This window comes from Sphaerulina musiva (genome assembly GCF_000320565.1).
Source record: "Sphaerulina musiva SO2202 unplaced genomic scaffold SEPMUscaffold_7, whole genome shotgun sequence".
NCBI classification, from domain to species: Eukaryota; Fungi; Ascomycota; class Dothideomycetes; order Mycosphaerellales; family Mycosphaerellaceae; genus Sphaerulina; species Sphaerulina musiva.
Window position 1 is genome coordinate 700100 of NW_016017389.1, and position 17216 is coordinate 717315.

The 17216-nt window shown below is 51.0% G+C and overlaps 4 protein-coding genes across 4 annotated transcripts; 3 read left to right on the forward strand and 1 right to left on the reverse strand.

Moving 5' to 3' along the window:
- Window positions 1–252: 252 nt before the first annotated feature.
- Window positions 253–3037, forward strand: SEPMUDRAFT_134401 (uncharacterized protein; the record flags this gene model as incomplete). The annotated part of the gene is made up of 3 exons (XM_016902640.1): window positions 253–516; window positions 567–1156; window positions 2545–3037. The coding sequence occupies 3 exons, from the start codon at window positions 253–255 to the stop codon at window positions 3035–3037; spliced, it is 1347 nt and encodes a 448-aa protein (XP_016759330.1).
- Window positions 2498–4653, forward strand: SEPMUDRAFT_126793 (O-methyltransferase). Its single transcript, XM_016902102.1, has 3 exons — window positions 2498–3446; window positions 3505–4384; window positions 4464–4653. Exons 1-2 carry the CDS (start codon window positions 3390–3392, stop codon window positions 4135–4137), a joined length of 690 nt encoding a protein of 229 aa, XP_016759331.1. The 5' UTR covers window positions 2498–3389; the 3' UTR covers window positions 4138–4384; window positions 4464–4653.
- Window positions 4272–11843, reverse strand: SEPMUDRAFT_134402 (uncharacterized protein; the record flags this gene model as incomplete). Its single annotated transcript, XM_016902641.1, has 6 exons — window positions 4272–4384; window positions 4464–4637; window positions 5364–6075; window positions 6152–11090; window positions 11145–11272; window positions 11340–11843. The coding sequence occupies 6 exons, from the start codon at window positions 11841–11843 to the stop codon at window positions 4272–4274; spliced, it is 6570 nt and encodes a 2189-aa protein (XP_016759332.1).
- A 3817-nt stretch (window positions 11844–15660) lies between these two features.
- Window positions 15661–16460, forward strand: SEPMUDRAFT_118511 (uncharacterized protein; the record flags this gene model as incomplete). The annotated part of the gene is made up of 3 exons (XM_016901435.1): window positions 15661–15937; window positions 15990–16167; window positions 16235–16460. The coding sequence occupies 3 exons, from the start codon at window positions 15661–15663 to the stop codon at window positions 16458–16460; spliced, it is 681 nt and encodes a 226-aa protein (XP_016759333.1).
- Window positions 16461–17216: the final 756 nt, after the last annotated feature.

Here is a 17216-nt window from a genome sequence, read left to right on the forward strand (position 1 = left end):
CCAGATTCGCGGGGGTGACATGACCGAATCGAGAATTCATGTTCGATGGGTTTGGAAGTCGGCAAGCTGAACAGAGAGCATAGACGAATATAGGGGTGCAGGGATGTAAGCGCGCTATGCACTTCGGCGCCTCGTCGCCGCCGCTGATTGGCCAATGCAGCACCCCACTTTGCTTTTGTCCCCGATCGCGTCCTATTCCAACACCCACACGTTCAAACACACCATGTTTCTCTCCTCACAGCAACGACTCGAATGGACGACTCCTCCATTGCAGCCGCTCCGGGCGAGAACGAGCTTGTCAACGGTTCCACGACAACGATAGAGCCAGACGAGGAGGTCCCACTGGCAGTGTGTTTTGATGAGTCGGTGCAAGGCCTCCCATCTGACATAGAACCGGACTCACTGGGAGCGGATCTGATGGCCACCGTCGTCAGTCTCCTACGACAAGCAGATATCCCATGCTGCTTCGCGCGTGAAGCCGCGCTAATCTACTATGGAGCTCTCAGGAACATGACGGTAAGTGACCACGGCGAGATGAACACATCACTCGAGCTCAATCCCTAAAGGACTGGATCCTGTGCGTACAAGACGAAAGGCTCGCAGATGCCACTGAGCTGGTGACTGAGCAACAAGCTACTATTCAACCTTTCCGGCCATCCGCCATGATCCCCAACGGGACCATCGACCACCGCTTCCCGCGCTTCAAGTTCCTGGGCTATCGGTGTTTCTTCCACCTCGTACCTGCATGGGTTCATCATCTATCGTGCTCGTCGGGCTGCATTGAGTTGAGCATGAAAGGTCTGCCTTTTCCCAGACTTGACGTTCTGGCTCAAAGCTTGGTTGAAATCATGGAATACGTGGATTTGGCCGACCTGGTAGATGGTATGAATCTCACCGAGGAATGGGGGCTGGACAATTTAGATCTGGAAGGCTTGACGGACACCGAATGGGCGCAGAGGAGATTTGATTTCCACGATCAGAGCGGGGATTGGCTGCCAGTGTTTCTTCGCAAAGAGGGCAAGCCGAAAAGAGACATCTGGCACCGAATTGCCTCCCCAGAATCGAAAACGAAGAGGCTAGGTCACAAGGCTCTGCCAAAGGACGAAACTCGCTTTCGGTATAAGGGACAGAAAGATCCTCGCCAGTTGCATATGTTGTGAGCAGAAGAAGTGAGAGGGAGGGCAATATGGAATCAGGTTGTCTTTGAATGTTTGAGCAGGTAGATATGGATGCATATGGTATGCTTCATCTACAAGGTCCAGATCCTTGTGTACCTGAGGCAGGTATGTATATGCGTCTTCAGAGTAAAGAGCCGAGTTTCTTGATATACGAGATTCCCCGCGGGCCCGCAGTAAGGGGTGAAAAAAATGCAAGAAGCTTTCTGGTAGGTTAGGCTCGAATCGAAATATTCCTCATCAGATCGAGGACGCACAGGATTACATTTACCTTTCTTTTTCTTTTTCTTTCGCTTTTCGCTTGCTTTTTCCCCTTTCTTTGCTAAGGTTAGAGCCCTCTATTTGGGTAATGTAGTTGGTCTGTACTTATATACCGACCTGTAGGAAAGGACCGAGTAGGGTACGCCTTACAGATTGGACATTCGTCTTTGCTCTCTAACTTCGTAAAGGCAGATAGGGCTAAATAGATTTGAGTATACATAATACGAGGTGCTTGCTTTGCTGTAGGTATGTATACTGCCAAACTGCCGTCTAGACATGTAATGTTCTCCGATCTAGGAGAGAGGGCATTTTTCCTTTTTTTTTCTTCCTTTTCTTTTCCCTCTTTTTCTTTTTTGAATGCACGTGCGCGCTGCTACTTGACACAGTCCTTACCTCCTTAACTAGGTAGGTAACTTTTGCGTACGCAAGCTACCGGTAGGAGGTAGGTAACTTAGTATCAAATAGGTCAGGTAGCGACCGAGGACAGACATGACGGGAACTTCCAGCGCGGAGTTAGGAGGTATAGGTGTACGCCACGATACATATTGCTGTGGCACATGGAATATGAAAGAGGAGGTGGCTCAGCGGAATCTATCTGATATATTACACAAGTGGATCGCGTGTTCTCTGGGGGATCAATGCATAGTGCCAGCAGGCTCTACTGATTGCACCGATCGTAGGGAATTAGTTATATACAATCAACAACTCGTGCATTCCGGGAGCCGGAATGTGAACGGCCAGTCAGTCGGCCAGATCGATTTGTGCATATGGGGAATGGAATGTCCAGACCGAGCTGCTGACGTCTCACAACGCTAGTCCGAGATGAACGGACCGTTCACGCGAAACAGCCGACGATTCTTTCTTTTCTTCACCCAGAGCAGACTTTTTGGGTATTTTAAATGGCTCGGGACGTCAAAAAGACGTTGGCTCATTCGGTTTCGTGCTCCACTTGCGCAGTTGCCTGGTAATTGGTAAAATTGGGATTACATCAGAATCATATATCGAACGCTTTCGAAGCCATGTACAATCACCTATATAATGCTTCCCGAGGCAATCTCATCAGCGAAAATACCGACTACCATCACCAGCCGCCTACGTCTCCCGACAGCCACTCTCTGAACCCAATGCCTCGAGACACGAGAAAGGACGACAGGCGCTACTACCGCAGCGCCGAATTCAAGCAAGCACTCTTGGAGGATCGATTGCAACAAGAGTTTGTGGTTCATACACCGGTCGAGCCGAGCGGTGGAGTGAGCAATCGATTTTCCCGATACCACGCGAAGAGGAAAAGCATTGCAATGTCATTTCCCTCGTTGTCCATGCTGGATGTGACCAAAGGGGTGCCAGAAGATCGACAAGCAGAGGACAGCGAGGCAGGAGAAGCGCACAATAGCGAATCGGAGATTTCAGCGTCGCCCCAATCTGCCACTGTACCAGCAGCAGTAGAGCACCACAGTCCTTTGAGCAACGTTTCAGACACGTCTTCTGAAGCCGATACGCCGTCCAAATCTCGCGAGCATCGTCTGCCCAGGATTCATCTCCATGGCACAGGTCCTTTTGCTAGGCTCGCCAGGCATAGAAAGGGAGGGCAAGAGTCTTAAAATGGCCGGATGGGATCATGTTGTCCGCATGTCGTGAGGTGTATCGATGTGGGTGCGGGAGGGATGTGCGGCTTGCTGAAGGATGAACCAGCCAACCCGGCCTTGGCGAAGGATTTACACCAACTGGGACACCGCAACCATCGTCTGTCAACTGACAACATGTAACAACATTTGCGACTGGAGTCATAGTCGACTTCGCATTCATATTCAGAACGACGACCTCGCACATGACCGAAATTCGAGGTTGCGTGCGTTGGTTACATACGAGTGACGACACTGGATCGTCCTTTATACAAGCTTTCGAGGATCCGCCATCGAACATCGTCATATCGTCCATTAAACAGACTTGATCATGGACGACCCGAAGCAGATCAACGAGCAAGCCTACGATCACCTTGCCGACTGGTATGTGTCCTCCGAAAAGGACGTCGAATTCCGCAGAAGATAACCACAAACACATCAGGTATCTCGACTGGGCCAACAGCCAAGAATCTCCTCGTCAAAGATATACCGACAAAGTACTTCAGAATGCACGCCCCCATCCTCACATTCTCGAACTCGGCTGCGGTCCCGGAATCCCCATTACGAAAATGCTTCTCGACCGCGGCGCCTCCGTCATCGGCAACGACATCTCGCGCACACAAATCCGCATGGCGACATCTCGCTGTCCCGAAGCCGCATTCATCGCCGGCGACATGGCCACTCTCGAATTTGCACCCGAAACTTTCGACGGCATTACCTGCTTCTACGCCATTTTCCATCTCCCTCGTGAAGAGCAGAAAGCTATGCTCGCCAAGATTTTCTCCTGGCTCAAACCGGGCTGTATGTTGGTGTTTAACACGGCGACGATCGATTCGGCGGAGATTCATGGTGAAATGATGGGTCATGGGATGTTTTGGAGTAGCTATGACGTGGAAGGTAATACGGCCATGGTTACGGCTGCGGGGTTTGAGGGTGTGGAAGCGGAAGTGATTGAAGCTGGAGAAGGGAAGTTGGAGGAAAGTGATCCGGATTATGGGGTTTCGTTTTTGTGGATTTCGGCTTTGAAGATGAAGAAGAAAAAGAAGAAGAGGAAGGGTACCGATGACAGTGGTGATTGATGATTCATTCTCATTGAACTCCCTGCCACTCGACATATATCAATAATGTCTTTGATGTGTGTGTACCACATATCGCCTTCATCATCATCATCATCATCCTCTTCTCACCCAATTGGCACCAATTCACATTCCCTCTACTTCGTCGCACCCCCAGGCACATTCTTATTAATCTGCCCATCGGCAAGTTTATTAATCTTGTCATCATACTTGTCTCCCATTCCCAAGCGATCCGTCGCATTGTCGATTTCTAGAAGCAAAGAACACACCCATGTCGTCAGTCGTCACATTGGGAAATGAGATAAATGTAGAGAGAGAATGAAGCTTACGAGTGTGACCAGCACCACTAATTCCCTTTTCAATTCCAGATTGAGTACCTCCTGCTCCTCCGGTGGCGGCATCAGTGGAACCTCCGCTGCTCTTGCCCATGGCTTCTTTGGCTTTGTTGAGGAGACCGGACATAGTTATTGTTGGGTTTTGGTGTTTTGGTTTGGGTTCTGGTTCTGGATTTGGATGGTATAGAAATCGGATTTGAGAAGAACTTCTTTAATACCTACATCCAGAGAGACACATATATATGTACATACCTACCCTCCATTAAGTCATCATCATCATCATCATCATCGTCGTCATCGTCATACGACACAGTACCTATGTAGGAGGTGGTAGGCAAAGATGCGGGAAAGTCTGGTTCGTAGCCAACTATTTCGACAAAGTTTACCAAGTTCTGTTCAGTTCTAGTCAGGCATTGGGAACTGAACTGGTTCTGCTGCAGCTGTTTGCTGTTGGTGTCAGCTTCAACCGGGCAATCGTCTCTCAGGTACGAACAGGGGGAGTGGGGGGGATGACTTCAGGTTGCATGTGAAATGAGAGGTTGCTTGAGTGAGGGGCAGATGATGGAGCTTGTGATCGTGAGAGTCGGCGAAATTTCCCTTGGGACGGACAATACTTTCTTCCGGGAGCCGATGGAGGTGTTTTTCCTCTCTCGCCCAAACTCTGTTCTACGATGATTACTTGCAAAGAAATTCGTTACTTCACTCCCTATGTATTACCAGGTACTGCCAACCGAAACACCACCCGAATGCATGTAATGAATACTCGCGACAACGCCTCCTTTTTCCCGATGAACGAAATCATCATCAAGATCTATATACATCATCATTCATCCATTCATTCGCTACAGGACTTCCCCAATCTCCCTCACTACGCCGAAACAATCTCCCACTCACGATTACCCTGGAAAGCACCCTCATTACTCTCAGCCTTGCCTGCGCCGAAGCCCTTGGCCTGCCACTTCTCAACACCTTCCACACCCTTCAGCTCCGTGGCAAAGGTGCGGAAAAGTTGAGCATTGAGGCTCTCATAGTGCTTGTAGTCCTTGGGCCAGCTTCCATATCGCTGGTAAGCCAACTTCAGCAGACGGAGATGCCACTTGATGAGCTGTCCGCGCTGGGCGGTGCTGAATCCGGTGCCTTCAACGTCCTGGTGTTGTCCGTGGGTGTCGTGATGGATGCCGTGCTCAGCCAGAATCTGGGCCGCGCTGTCATCATCGTCGATATCCACTCCATCATCTACGTCGCCACCGGTCGCGTCAGATCGCAGCCAGCGAAGGATATCTTCGTGTATCACGACTGCTTTCCTGAAGTGGTCTGCAGCTAGCCCTGCTGCGGACTTGTCTCCTGCTCCTGCCTCTTTCTGGTAGTTGCCTCCGATGGAGGTGTACAGTTCTGCCAACAGACCGTAAGCCTCGAGAGTGGCTGAGCTCTTGATGCCGTTGACGCGACGAAGGTTGTAGGCGATGTCTTCGGCGAGTCGGAGGGCTTTGATCTGTCGACCGGCGAGGTATCGAGCGCAGATGAGACGGCGGCCGAGGAGGAGAAGGACTTCTGGAGCCCACTTCTTTTGCGCTTCGCGAGTTGTCCACAACTCGGTGAGGAGCATCTATAAGAAGGAAAAATTGGTCAGTATCAGCACGGCGGGCGGGCCCATTCCAGACTCTACATGTACTACTACTCACCTCCAGTGTGTCGTAATCTTGCTGCTCGCCGAGCAAAGCAATCAGCTCGTTTAGCTCCTTGAGTGGCACCTGAGCAAAGTTGATATTCTCTTCGCGGCAGATGGCGATAATGTCCTTGACGATCTTGTTGGACAATTGCAATAGCTTCTTGCGAAGCTCGGGATCAGGGCACCTGTTCTCGCCGCGACCGTCGAGGTATGAAGCCAGCTCGAAGCCACGAGAAATGCCCTTGGGACCACGGTAACCTTTGCGATGCTGAGCATACATGAAGGTCATCTTTGCAATATCGTGTGCATCGGCGAACTTGTTGGTGTCCACCAGCTTCTTGAGAGTGCCGTTCGAAGCCAGGATGACGGCGCGCACAAAGTCGTTGCATTTGCGGTTCGCAATGTGCTCGAGAATGCCGACGATGAAGTAGCGTGGCGATTCCTTGCTCAGAAGCTGCACATTGGATGCCTCGCGTTGCTCGAAGATATGTACGCACTCGTGATCGACCGCGGCAATGAGACCGGTGCGGTTTGCCCGAAGCAGCAAGTACCGAAGCGGCGCAGCAGCGAGCAGAAGCCTGTCCAATGGTGCGTTGTTCTTCACCAATTGCTTGAAGTTGCCGTACATGAATGCTTCGGCGCTCAAGCTGGCCATGATTTCGGACAGCGTAATGGCCACATCCTGGCGCAATTGGTACTCCAGGGTAGCGAGGAAGAACAGCGCTGCATGACTGGCCTCGACCACGCTGAAAGACGAGCTCGACCGCTTTTCACGCACCACCAACTGGTAGTGCATCTCTTCCACAATCTGTGTGCACTGCTGAATCAGGTTCGCAGCCCGGTATGTCTGGACAAGAGATACGGCAGACTCATACATCCGCTCGGAGGAGGTCTCTTGCTGAGCGATCGTGATGAGGGCCGTGTTCAGCTCCTTTGCTGCCAGGTCGGTCTTCTGTTGACGCACATAGAGCAGCGATAGCTCACGCAGACTGTTCAATGTCTCCTGGTGCGAGTACGTGTACTTGTTTTTGTAGTCGGAAAATTGATCCTGGTACACCGAAACGGCCTTGGAAATGGTATCGGAGTTGGCAGATGAGGACGACTGGAAGATGCGCTTCTTGTACAGCCCTGTGAGACTCTGGCGCAGCTCCGACGAGTCGAAGTTGCTGGATGATGAGGAAGAGTCTGATTGGGACGCACTCTTGGAAGCCTCTTCGTAAAGGGCAATGGATTCCTCCATGCGCGACTCGCTCTGTTCAGTGACGCGCGCGAGTGCAACAGTAGCCTGGACTGCGATCGTCGACGTAGCACCAAAGACTGCCTTTGTCGTCTCTCGGTACTGCTTTGTGACCTGGAGCAGAACTTCATAATCAGCCTTGGTCTCTTCCAAAGACTGGTAGTATCGCTCATAGATGCTGGAGACGAAATTTGCGTCCGAAAAGAGCTGGAACTCCTTGTGCTTCTGCACGAAAGTGTTCCAGATAATGGCATATGCCGCGACAGCGTCGCTATATCTGCGCTCCTCCCAGTAGGACTCGGCGACAATGATGGTGGCATCCATCGCGCGGACGTGCACAGTGGTCGAATCTTTGTTCAGCACGGTGACTATCTGCTGGTAGTACTCGATCCAGTATGGGTGGCTTCGTGCGTGCTTTCTGCATCTCGATCCCAGCTCGTAGAGAGTGGTGATGGTAATCTCATGGCTGGGGCCCAGCGTCCTGCGGTATACTGCCAGAAGCTCCTGATACACGGCAATGATCTTGCTGGGGTGGCCACGGTCTTGATAGAAGTTGATGATCAGTGTCTTGGCCCTATCCAGGAGAGCGGTATCCTTCGGGCTGGTGAGCGCTGCTCGGAACAGTCGCACGTAAATGTCTTCGGCCTTCTCGAAACGTCGCTGCAAGATGTACACCTCGGCCAGACGCTCAACCAGCTCAATGGACTCCTTTTGGAACGAAGATGCAATTGTCACTTCGTGGAGGGACTTGGACAGGAATGAGCTCCAAGTTCGGTCGAGTGTCACCTGAATGACCGATATGGCCTGAGTGTACTGCTTCTCCTCGATGTATCTCTGCGTCAGAGTCTTCGCCAGTGAGAGGGTAGAAGCCTCGACAGACTTGCTCTTGTTACTGATGAGAACACGGAACATGTCGTACTGTTCGTTGCTAGATGAAGAGGATGTGCTCTTGGTGTCCTGGGTCGCCTTCGTCAAAGCGAGGTTGCTGATCACAGTCATCTCCTCCTCGATTTCGGTCAATGATTTGGACTCCTCCTGGCGGACATTCTTGTAGTAGTACGACGCGTGCTTGTGGATCGACAAGGCAGCAGAATACTCTCCGACGCTCTTGAGGAAAGCTGCAGACTCGGTGAGCCTTTTCACGATCTTCTCGGAGTAGGAGAGCTCATGGTGCTCGTACTCCCGCCAGATCGACATGGTCAAGCTCGTGGCTTCTGTGGTACGCTTCTGCGTCTGCAGATATCGGGAATATGCCTGGACGACCTGGATCTTCTTCTCGTGCCACTCCACAGCGAGCGAGGTACGGCACGTCTCTGAGAGGCGCTGCCACAACTCAACATAGGTCTGCTCAGCTCGGACAAACTCTTGACGAGCAATCATTTCATCAATCTCACGGAGGATGACATCGGCTTGGCCAACATCGATGACGACCAAGGCATCTTCATCCTTCTCGTCGTCGATGAAGATTCCACTGTCGTATTCTCCGAGCTCTTGACCATGCTTCTGCTTGCCGAACTTGACTACGAATCGCTCGTCGACCGCTCGAGTAGATCCGCCAGTCGTGCCATTGCTGTCGCTGGAGTGGCCGTGAATGATCTTGAGGATATCCCTTGCATGCTCTTCCTCGCCGATAGCAATGTAGAGCTCTACCAGACGCTCTCGTGTACGAATCACGACCTCGGAGCTCATGCCGAATTGGCGTTCATAAGCCGAAATCAGCAAGATGAATGTTTGCTCGCGGCGAGTGATGATGTCTGTCCTGGTGCTAGAGGTGTACGAGTCGGTAATACGGATGTAACGCACGGCAGACTCCACCACGACTGGGTGCAATACACTCAAGATCGTACGACCAATGGTGCAGATGGGGTAATAGAGCTCGCCGGCCTTGGTCCAGTCTTCGAGGACTTCCCAGTAGCATGCAGTGTTGATGTAGCTCTGCAGAACAGCTGGGTGTTTCTCAGTCAAGATCTTGGTACGCACACGGCGTACCATATCGTGTACCTCGACTTCCTGCGCTCCCGGGAATTGATCGTCCCACACGAGCCATTCGAGGACAGCCATGACAGTACTCTCGGGGAACATCTTCTGCAGCTCAGGACTGATCTTGGGCTCGGTGGGCTTTCCTTGAGTGATCACGCCCGATTGCTGAAGATGCCATGGATAGTATCGAATGACATACTCGAGCAGCGGGTAACGGCTGAAGTTGTGCTCGACCACCGTTCGGTCAGTATCGTCGAGAGTTGGCTCGCCCTTCTCTGTCAAGGACATCTTGGTGTATGCCAGGATGCGCAGCAGCAGGTCTAGCTTTTGGTCCTTGACTGGAATTGTAATCTTGCCGCTCTGGAACAGGTTCCGTGTAGCTGTTTGCACTGAAGCGTGCCTGGGGCGGATGATGTCTTCCTGGATGTCGAGCAGAGGGGCCAGTGTTGCCACGATGGAGTGCACGTCTACTCGGCGCTCCGACCTGTTGGCAGTCTGAACATTGATCGTGTACAAGCTTTCGATTTCGTCCCAGGTCAGCGGACGAGCTGCGTTGACGAGGAACGACAGGAGCAGCTTGGCATCCTCAGACGGTTGCAGTCGGGTGAGCAACAGAAGGGTCAGCTCGTCGATGGATTTCTTCGACTTGCTCAGATCCTTCACAGCATTGTCGAGATCTTGCGGAGACTTCTCGAGCCTCAGAACTTCCGATGTGAGCTCAGCCCACAAGAAGTTTCCGTCGGCCGCAGCAATCACATACTCTGCGACTGATTCCTGCTCGCGTCCTGTCTTTCCTCGGAAGTGGGCAGACTTGATCAACGTCTTGATCACGACTTCGTGGATGTCACCCTTGGTGTCTGTCTCCGTAATGCCACGGCTCGTGCCACGTGCACCTGTAGGGAGCTTGAGATCTTGAGCCATTGCAATCAGCTGGACCCCGTGGCCCTGCTCCACAGCATGGACAAGTCGTTGAAGAAGCGCTTGGCCCGCAGACTGCCCACCGATGATCTCGTCGATCCCTTCGACGATGAGGACGAGACTGGGAGCATTCTGAAGTGGGCTGCGAAGAGCATTCTCCAGTGCTTCCCAGAGCAAATCTTCATACTTGGATGGGTCTGCGGTGTAGCGTGCTCGCTCGTAGGCAGTCACGACGGCTTGGTACAAGCCCACATTACCCACGCGGATGGTGTAGATCTGATGAAGCAAGGCTTTGACCACACTCAAGCTGGTCGCTTGCGATGGCACTGCTCCGACCGAGCAGAACGCGGTCGTGTACCCTTTGCGAGCCACGGGGCGCTGCAGACGCTCTGCCAACGCTGCTGAGAGAGTCGTCTTACCAGAACCGGGGGGCCCATTGACCAGAAGTGTGGAATCGTTGCTCTTGACAAAAGCCGAGAGATCATCGAGGAACCACACTCCCGTGAACTCTGCCATATCATTGGCGATCAGTGTGTGATCCTGCGCAAGGGTGGCGAGCACACGGTCCTGGGGCGCGAGCCAGCGGCTCAAGTGGTCGACGTCGACACTATCATCTAGGGTCCCGTCCGCCTCAATCTGCTCTTTCCAGATCGCTTTGGTGATTGCTTCTCGGCGCTGTCGGAAAGTGGTAATGGTCTCGCCAAAGACCTCATACATGTCCAGGCTCGCAGACTGGCCCGCGCTGCCGTGCACCGTGCGATAGAACCGCACAGCGACATCGACCACGAGGGCCAAGAGGTCGGTATACATGAAGCATCTTCACAGCCATATTAGCGCGTCATCGAGGTGCGTGATTAGATCCCATGCTTACAGTTGCTGATAGACGTCACCAGAGAGCTTGAGCACTTCTGAGCGTGCGAGGAGAACTGACACTGCAGATGAGCATCGGTAGATGAAACCAAATGCGCTGTCGAGGGCAAGACTGTTGGAGTGTCCGAGCTATCGAGAGTAATCAGCAAAGCTCCACAACGACTGGCCGGCACATCCATTGCCAAGTGATACTGACCTCCAGTAGAAGTCTGATATGGCCGTAGCCCAATTGCGCTGCATGCTCAGTTTCCAACGCATGAGCTTTCAAGCCCACCTCAAAGCCATGCAGTCTCTCTGCGAAATACAACGCTCGAATGAGAACAGTATCCCATCTCGAGCCCTTGTGTGGCAGAGTCTGCAATCGCTCCGAGCGAATCCACTCGACCAGATTAATAAAAGAAACATTATCGGCCGTCTCGCTGATTCCGGCGCCCAGTTCGGAAGCACTCTTCCTCTTGAGAGTGTATGCTGTATCTTGCACAATGGATGACTTTTGCTGTCCTCCACCGAATGAGCTGCGGAAAGCTGAGTAGCTCGCGCTCATTCTGGTGCTGCCTCGGTTCGATCCTCCGTTATGGAGCGAAGGCGAGATGGGAGAGGAGTAACCGGAATCGGTCATTCCATTCGTGCCATTGAAATTTGTGGAGATATTATTCTTTTGTGGTGTCGAAGGGGCGACCATACTCGTTGGGCGCTGCATTTTCGTCTTTTTAAAACTTGTTGTTGGCTGATGATGTACAGTGGCTCGTGATGATGTTGATGATGGTACAATTGGTTTCGCAGCGGTCGATGGCTGCGATGTTATCGACAAAGATGGTACAATTTTTGATTCGTGAGTCTTCTGAGGTGATGAAGAAGAAGCAGGAGAAGAAGTGGTTGGAAGAGGAGGAGGAGGAGGAGTAGATCGAGCAGGCTGCGCGGGAATGGCAGTACTGTTAAGCTCACTGGAACCGCAGCACAACTTCTGCTTAATCTTTTTCCACAAGGCAATGGCAGCAGATAGTCCCACTGTTTTCATGGGCTAAAACAGGTGTATCGATGATGGACACGCGGAACGGGGAGAAAACAGAGCTATATGACGGTATCACCATCACTCTCCTCTTCTTGAAAGAGACTCTTGCATAGTCCGAAATCGTCGATACAGGAGACTGAAGTTGGGGACCTTGCATTTACGCTCATTGCATTATAGGTAAGATCTGTCTTTCTCCACCCATCGCTCTGCACGAGCGAAACTTCCGCTCATCCTCCTCCTACCTCTTCTTACCTGTGCCATAGCAGATTCGCCTCCTCCATCGATGTCATACCGAGCGCAGCATGCAGATGCATCAGCAGCAAAAGGACTCACTAAAGTGAGGTCGATCAACCCATTCCGAGCAACATTAACTTCCAGCAGCTAGCTGCACAAGACGAAGCTATCGGTATAGCGCCACCTTCGACAGTATGAGGTATGATTCCCCAAAAGCGGCAATAATGGTTGGTATATCATTATTGTCTTTTTTTCTGGCAACGGAGCAGCCGTCGCTCCCATACGCCTTCCAATGCCAATACAATATCTTGGCCCGATCAGATCTGACACCACCACCACTATCATCACTACCACTAACAAGATCGTGGGATCTCACGATCTGCCGTGGGCTCGCGTGGCGTTTGCCCTGTTCTTTCCCACGAACCCGTTCCGTCACAATACATACACCAGGTTGGCCAAGCGGGACCATTTTCTCTTTTCAACAGGTAGGTAGGTAGATCTTCTTCCGTTTCGAGGAAAAGCAGATCTGCCACACGATATCATCTTGCGTTTCTGAGGAGGGAAATATTTGTGAAGATGTCCCACTTGGTTGAGAGCTTGACGGACGACAGACTTTCACGACTGCAGGTATACCTGCTGTGGAGGTACTAACTATGTAACTACTGCAGTGAGGAGGTACTGTAGGTACTACTGCAGCTCCTCCTCCTCACTGAATCGAAGCAGCATTTCCCGCTCGGTGACAATGCAATTTTATATACTACACTTTCTGCAGGCTGTGTTATCTTGGCTTCATGGGGTGTGGTTTTCTGTATTGGTGTACAAGCATGTACGCCATCGAAACTGTGATAGTGCATAGTTTGTGCATAGACATCCAGTGCACTGCATTTTGCATTTGTTGTGAAGTGAAATCTGCACTAAGGTAATGCAGGTAGTAGTTAGTACGAAGGCATGTTCGCACAAAAGCATCCATCAAACTCGCGTCTAACCAAGAATAGGCAGCACACTTTTTATTGACACTTTGACAGCTTCCTTACAATGTACCTTCGCTTTACCTAGGTATAGAACCAACCTTCCCCAGGAATTCACATGCTATCTAGGTTCCTAGGCAAGGGATTCGCAGATTCACGACAAGTGGTACGAGTGTATACATATATTACATAGTGCGAAACTACCGATCTGGCCAGACCGATCCTCCCCGTCGAAGGATTCATAGTGTTGCGTGTATAGACTAGACTAGCTCTGCAGGCCGAGAGGAGAGCTGCCGAGCTAGTAGTTGAGATCTACCTATCTACCTTACCTTACAGTGGTTCGATTGCTCCAGGTGGATGGACACTTTTCTTAGGAATAGGTACACATACATCATGAGATGGGCAATCTGCGTACTCACTCGATCAAATCTAATCCCTTCATAAGCCGACCGTTTCCTTCATCGGGGGTTAAAGGGATGGATGGTGATCAAGGCCCCGCCACCAAAATGAAAGTACGCACGGCACTGACACTATTAGATGCATGATGTATGTGTATGTATGTCAGTATAGCTTTGCCGCAGTCTACGCGTTTTTCTTTTCACGCTGAACTGAACAATTCCATTCACACCGCAAGTTTGACACCATATGCATGCAGATCCAAGAAGTCCAACCACTGAACTGGAAAAAAAGAAAAAAGAAATCACTCTTTCTGCTGAACTGAAAGAACCCTGAAGCCTCTACGCACGCTACAGTTGCAATGCGATCGCTCATGTCTTGGATCCTTTTTCCCCCATTGTGCCCAGCTAGGAAGCAGTTGCGGAGGCTAGCCCATTGCTGGATGTTCCTCAATTTTGGTAGAAGCCAAGAGAAGATCAGCAAAGAATGCTCAAATGGCATGTTCTAGGAGGTAGTGTTCCCAATGCTTCGTCTTTCGGCGAGAGCTTTCCGAAAAAGAGCTCTTTTCTTCTTCTGGGGCCCGAATAGCCAGCCTCTCGGCTCTGGATCGAAGGAATCGGAGGGTCCTTGTCGGCCGGCTATGATGCCACATTATTGGCGACGACTGCTTCGGCCGCTCCGCATGCACTGTCTCTTCTCTTTGTGCATGGCTATCGTTGTGCGATGGGTTGTGATGTTTGAATCGAAACGGCTCACTCGCGCGTTCGGAAAACTACAACAGCTGACAGGAGTCGATAGAGATTGTCTCCCTTGAGACGAAACCTCAGTGCAGATGCTCATATGGGTGATGCATTCATCGTATAGAGCCACATTCCGAGCACACTCGGGATTCCTTGCTCTTCCTCATCTCATCGTCAAGAGTATAGTGCTCGGTGTGGGCTCGTTCGCTTGGGACATTACGACTGGGCAAGATTTCGCAATATGAGTGGACGCATATGAGGAGTGCATTGTCGGAATGCAGGACAAACGTATTACAGGGCAATAAGCAGGATAAAGACTTCTGATAATAGAAGGTAAGGAAGAGTCGGGGGGCAGCAAAAGGAGAGTCGATCTGTTTCTGTCTTGGCAGTCCAGCTTATTAAGATTTTGAGAACAGTGTCACGTCTCCCTTCCCTACTCCTTTCCTCCTCTTCTCCATTTCCCTCTCCTTCTCCCCCTCATTCTGCCATCGATCAGACGACATTTCAACCTACAAACTGTTCATCGCGACATCAACGATCGCTTGTGCTTAGACATGTACTACATCGTCCATCCTCCAAACAGTCTGGCTCGAATCCATTTTACGCAACGATATTGGAGTCTGGTTTCTTCCAATGGATCCGAATGGTTCGAACCAAACTCCGTTTGCGTAGAGGGCGAACGAAACATTAAAATTCCCCATTGAGCATTTGAAAGAATCATGATGAGCAATCTAGCGTGTTGGAGTGTCGAGTGAGCTTGCACTCTATGTCAGCTTTTGTCTTCCGGCACGTCCGCGAGAACTATTGCCCAGCTTTGCTCAACTCAATCCGTCTGTTCGTGGTTCACAACAACTTCGATGATGCGTATGGGCAATGAAAACTGTGAGACATGGCAATGCATGGCCAATCAACACCTCGCCATGCTGCTGAATCACCAAGTAAAGCAGCCAAGAAGCTGGATGGAGGCATACGGAACCTCGCCATGTTTCTGGAGTCGACAATTAGTGCCAATGAAGCATCATCAATGAGCCGCTCATCGGAATCTATGTGATATATATGAAGGACTACTTGCACAAGCATGTTTAAGCTCTTCCTCACGACGCAACCACTTTCGCTCATTAAACGACAGACCAACGAGTCGCGAAAACCTCCCATCAGACACACAAGATGCAGATTATCACTGCTATTCTCGCCATTGCTGGCGCTGCTGCCGCCTTGCCGGGCGGAGGTCAAGGCGACAACTCCTACCCACCCAGCTATGGCAATGGCGACCCTAATGCCTACAGCGGTCCAGTGTGTGTCACCAAGAGCACTTGCAACGCCGTGTACTTCACCACGACCAAGCAAATGCCATACAAAGACACGGTGACGGTCACGAAGACGGCGTACAAGCCCAAAGTGTTCACGACCTATGTGCCAAATGCTTACGTGACGACTAAATACCGTGCGGCAGTCCAACTCATAGATCATTCAACGCTCACGCTGACGCTACACAGTCCCCAGTGCATACACTGTCACCAAGCACGTTCCGGTCGTAAAGACCGTCACAATCCCAGATCATTCCACCAAGGTCATCTGCAAGACTATCACTATCCCGTTCAACCGCACCTCGACTCATGCCACCTACTCGGCTAGCATGTGCCCGGAGACCACGCAAGTGCCCAAGACAGCCATGTAAGTACTTTCCTGCTGTCCACTTGAACTGGAAACAATCGCAAGACACTAATAATTGGGCTTTCAGAATCTCTTCGTACGTCCCCAAAGTAGTCACCAAGAAGTCTGCATTCGCATACAAGACTGTCATCACCAACAACCGCTACTCCGCCTCTGTCTGCACCGAGAGCTCAAGCACCTGTTCCTACGCTACCTCGTGCTCCGCCCAAGCCTCCAGCTCGCACAAGAACGTCTACCCTGCATCGGACCCACCGGTGTATCAGCCTCCATCGAAGCCCACCTACAAGGCTTGAAGTTTCCCGCTCGGTCAGAGGTCTACCACTCCTCTGAATACAGTTCGGGGACCTTTCCACTGAAAGGAATGGGTAGCATATGGATGATGTTAGTAGTATGGTTGAGAGTAGTAGTAAGGTGCGAAATGTGTATATCTTAATGGAGGGTCCTGATTCCAGGTTGGAAACACGATATCTTTTGGCGGACTCATGTCTTCGGACGGGGGAGTGGACAAGGTAGTATATGAGTCATAGTAGTAGTATATAGCAAAAAGCACGATTCTAATGTTTATTAGAACGGACCTCATTCCTGTCCCCTACCCTCTTCGCTAAGTCGACGAAACGCCTTGCTAAGATGTATAAGTCTTTCAATAGCACTTCATTGTCGTTAACATCTATCTATCTCTCTCCATAGGTTTCCGGAAACTCGTCAATGCCTTATCATTGCACTATAGCGCCCAATCTCGGACAGCCGGGAGGATCGCATAGGTATAAGAAGACTTCACTTTACATTCAACTAACTTGACCTGTGCAGATCTAGGTATCATATCTACCCCTCACACAGATCATAGTAGGGCAACAACAAACAAACAGAAAGATAAGATACCTAGGTAGGTACTTATCTCCGAAACTAGGTAAAAACAAAGATTTGACAGAGAAGACAAATCCCTAGGATGTACTAGGAGGAGGTATTAATGAAATTCATTATATAGCAATTCTCGACCCCAGCCCAGCCCTCCCTACTTCCCTCGGCAGAAGGGAAGAAAACAAAGAAGA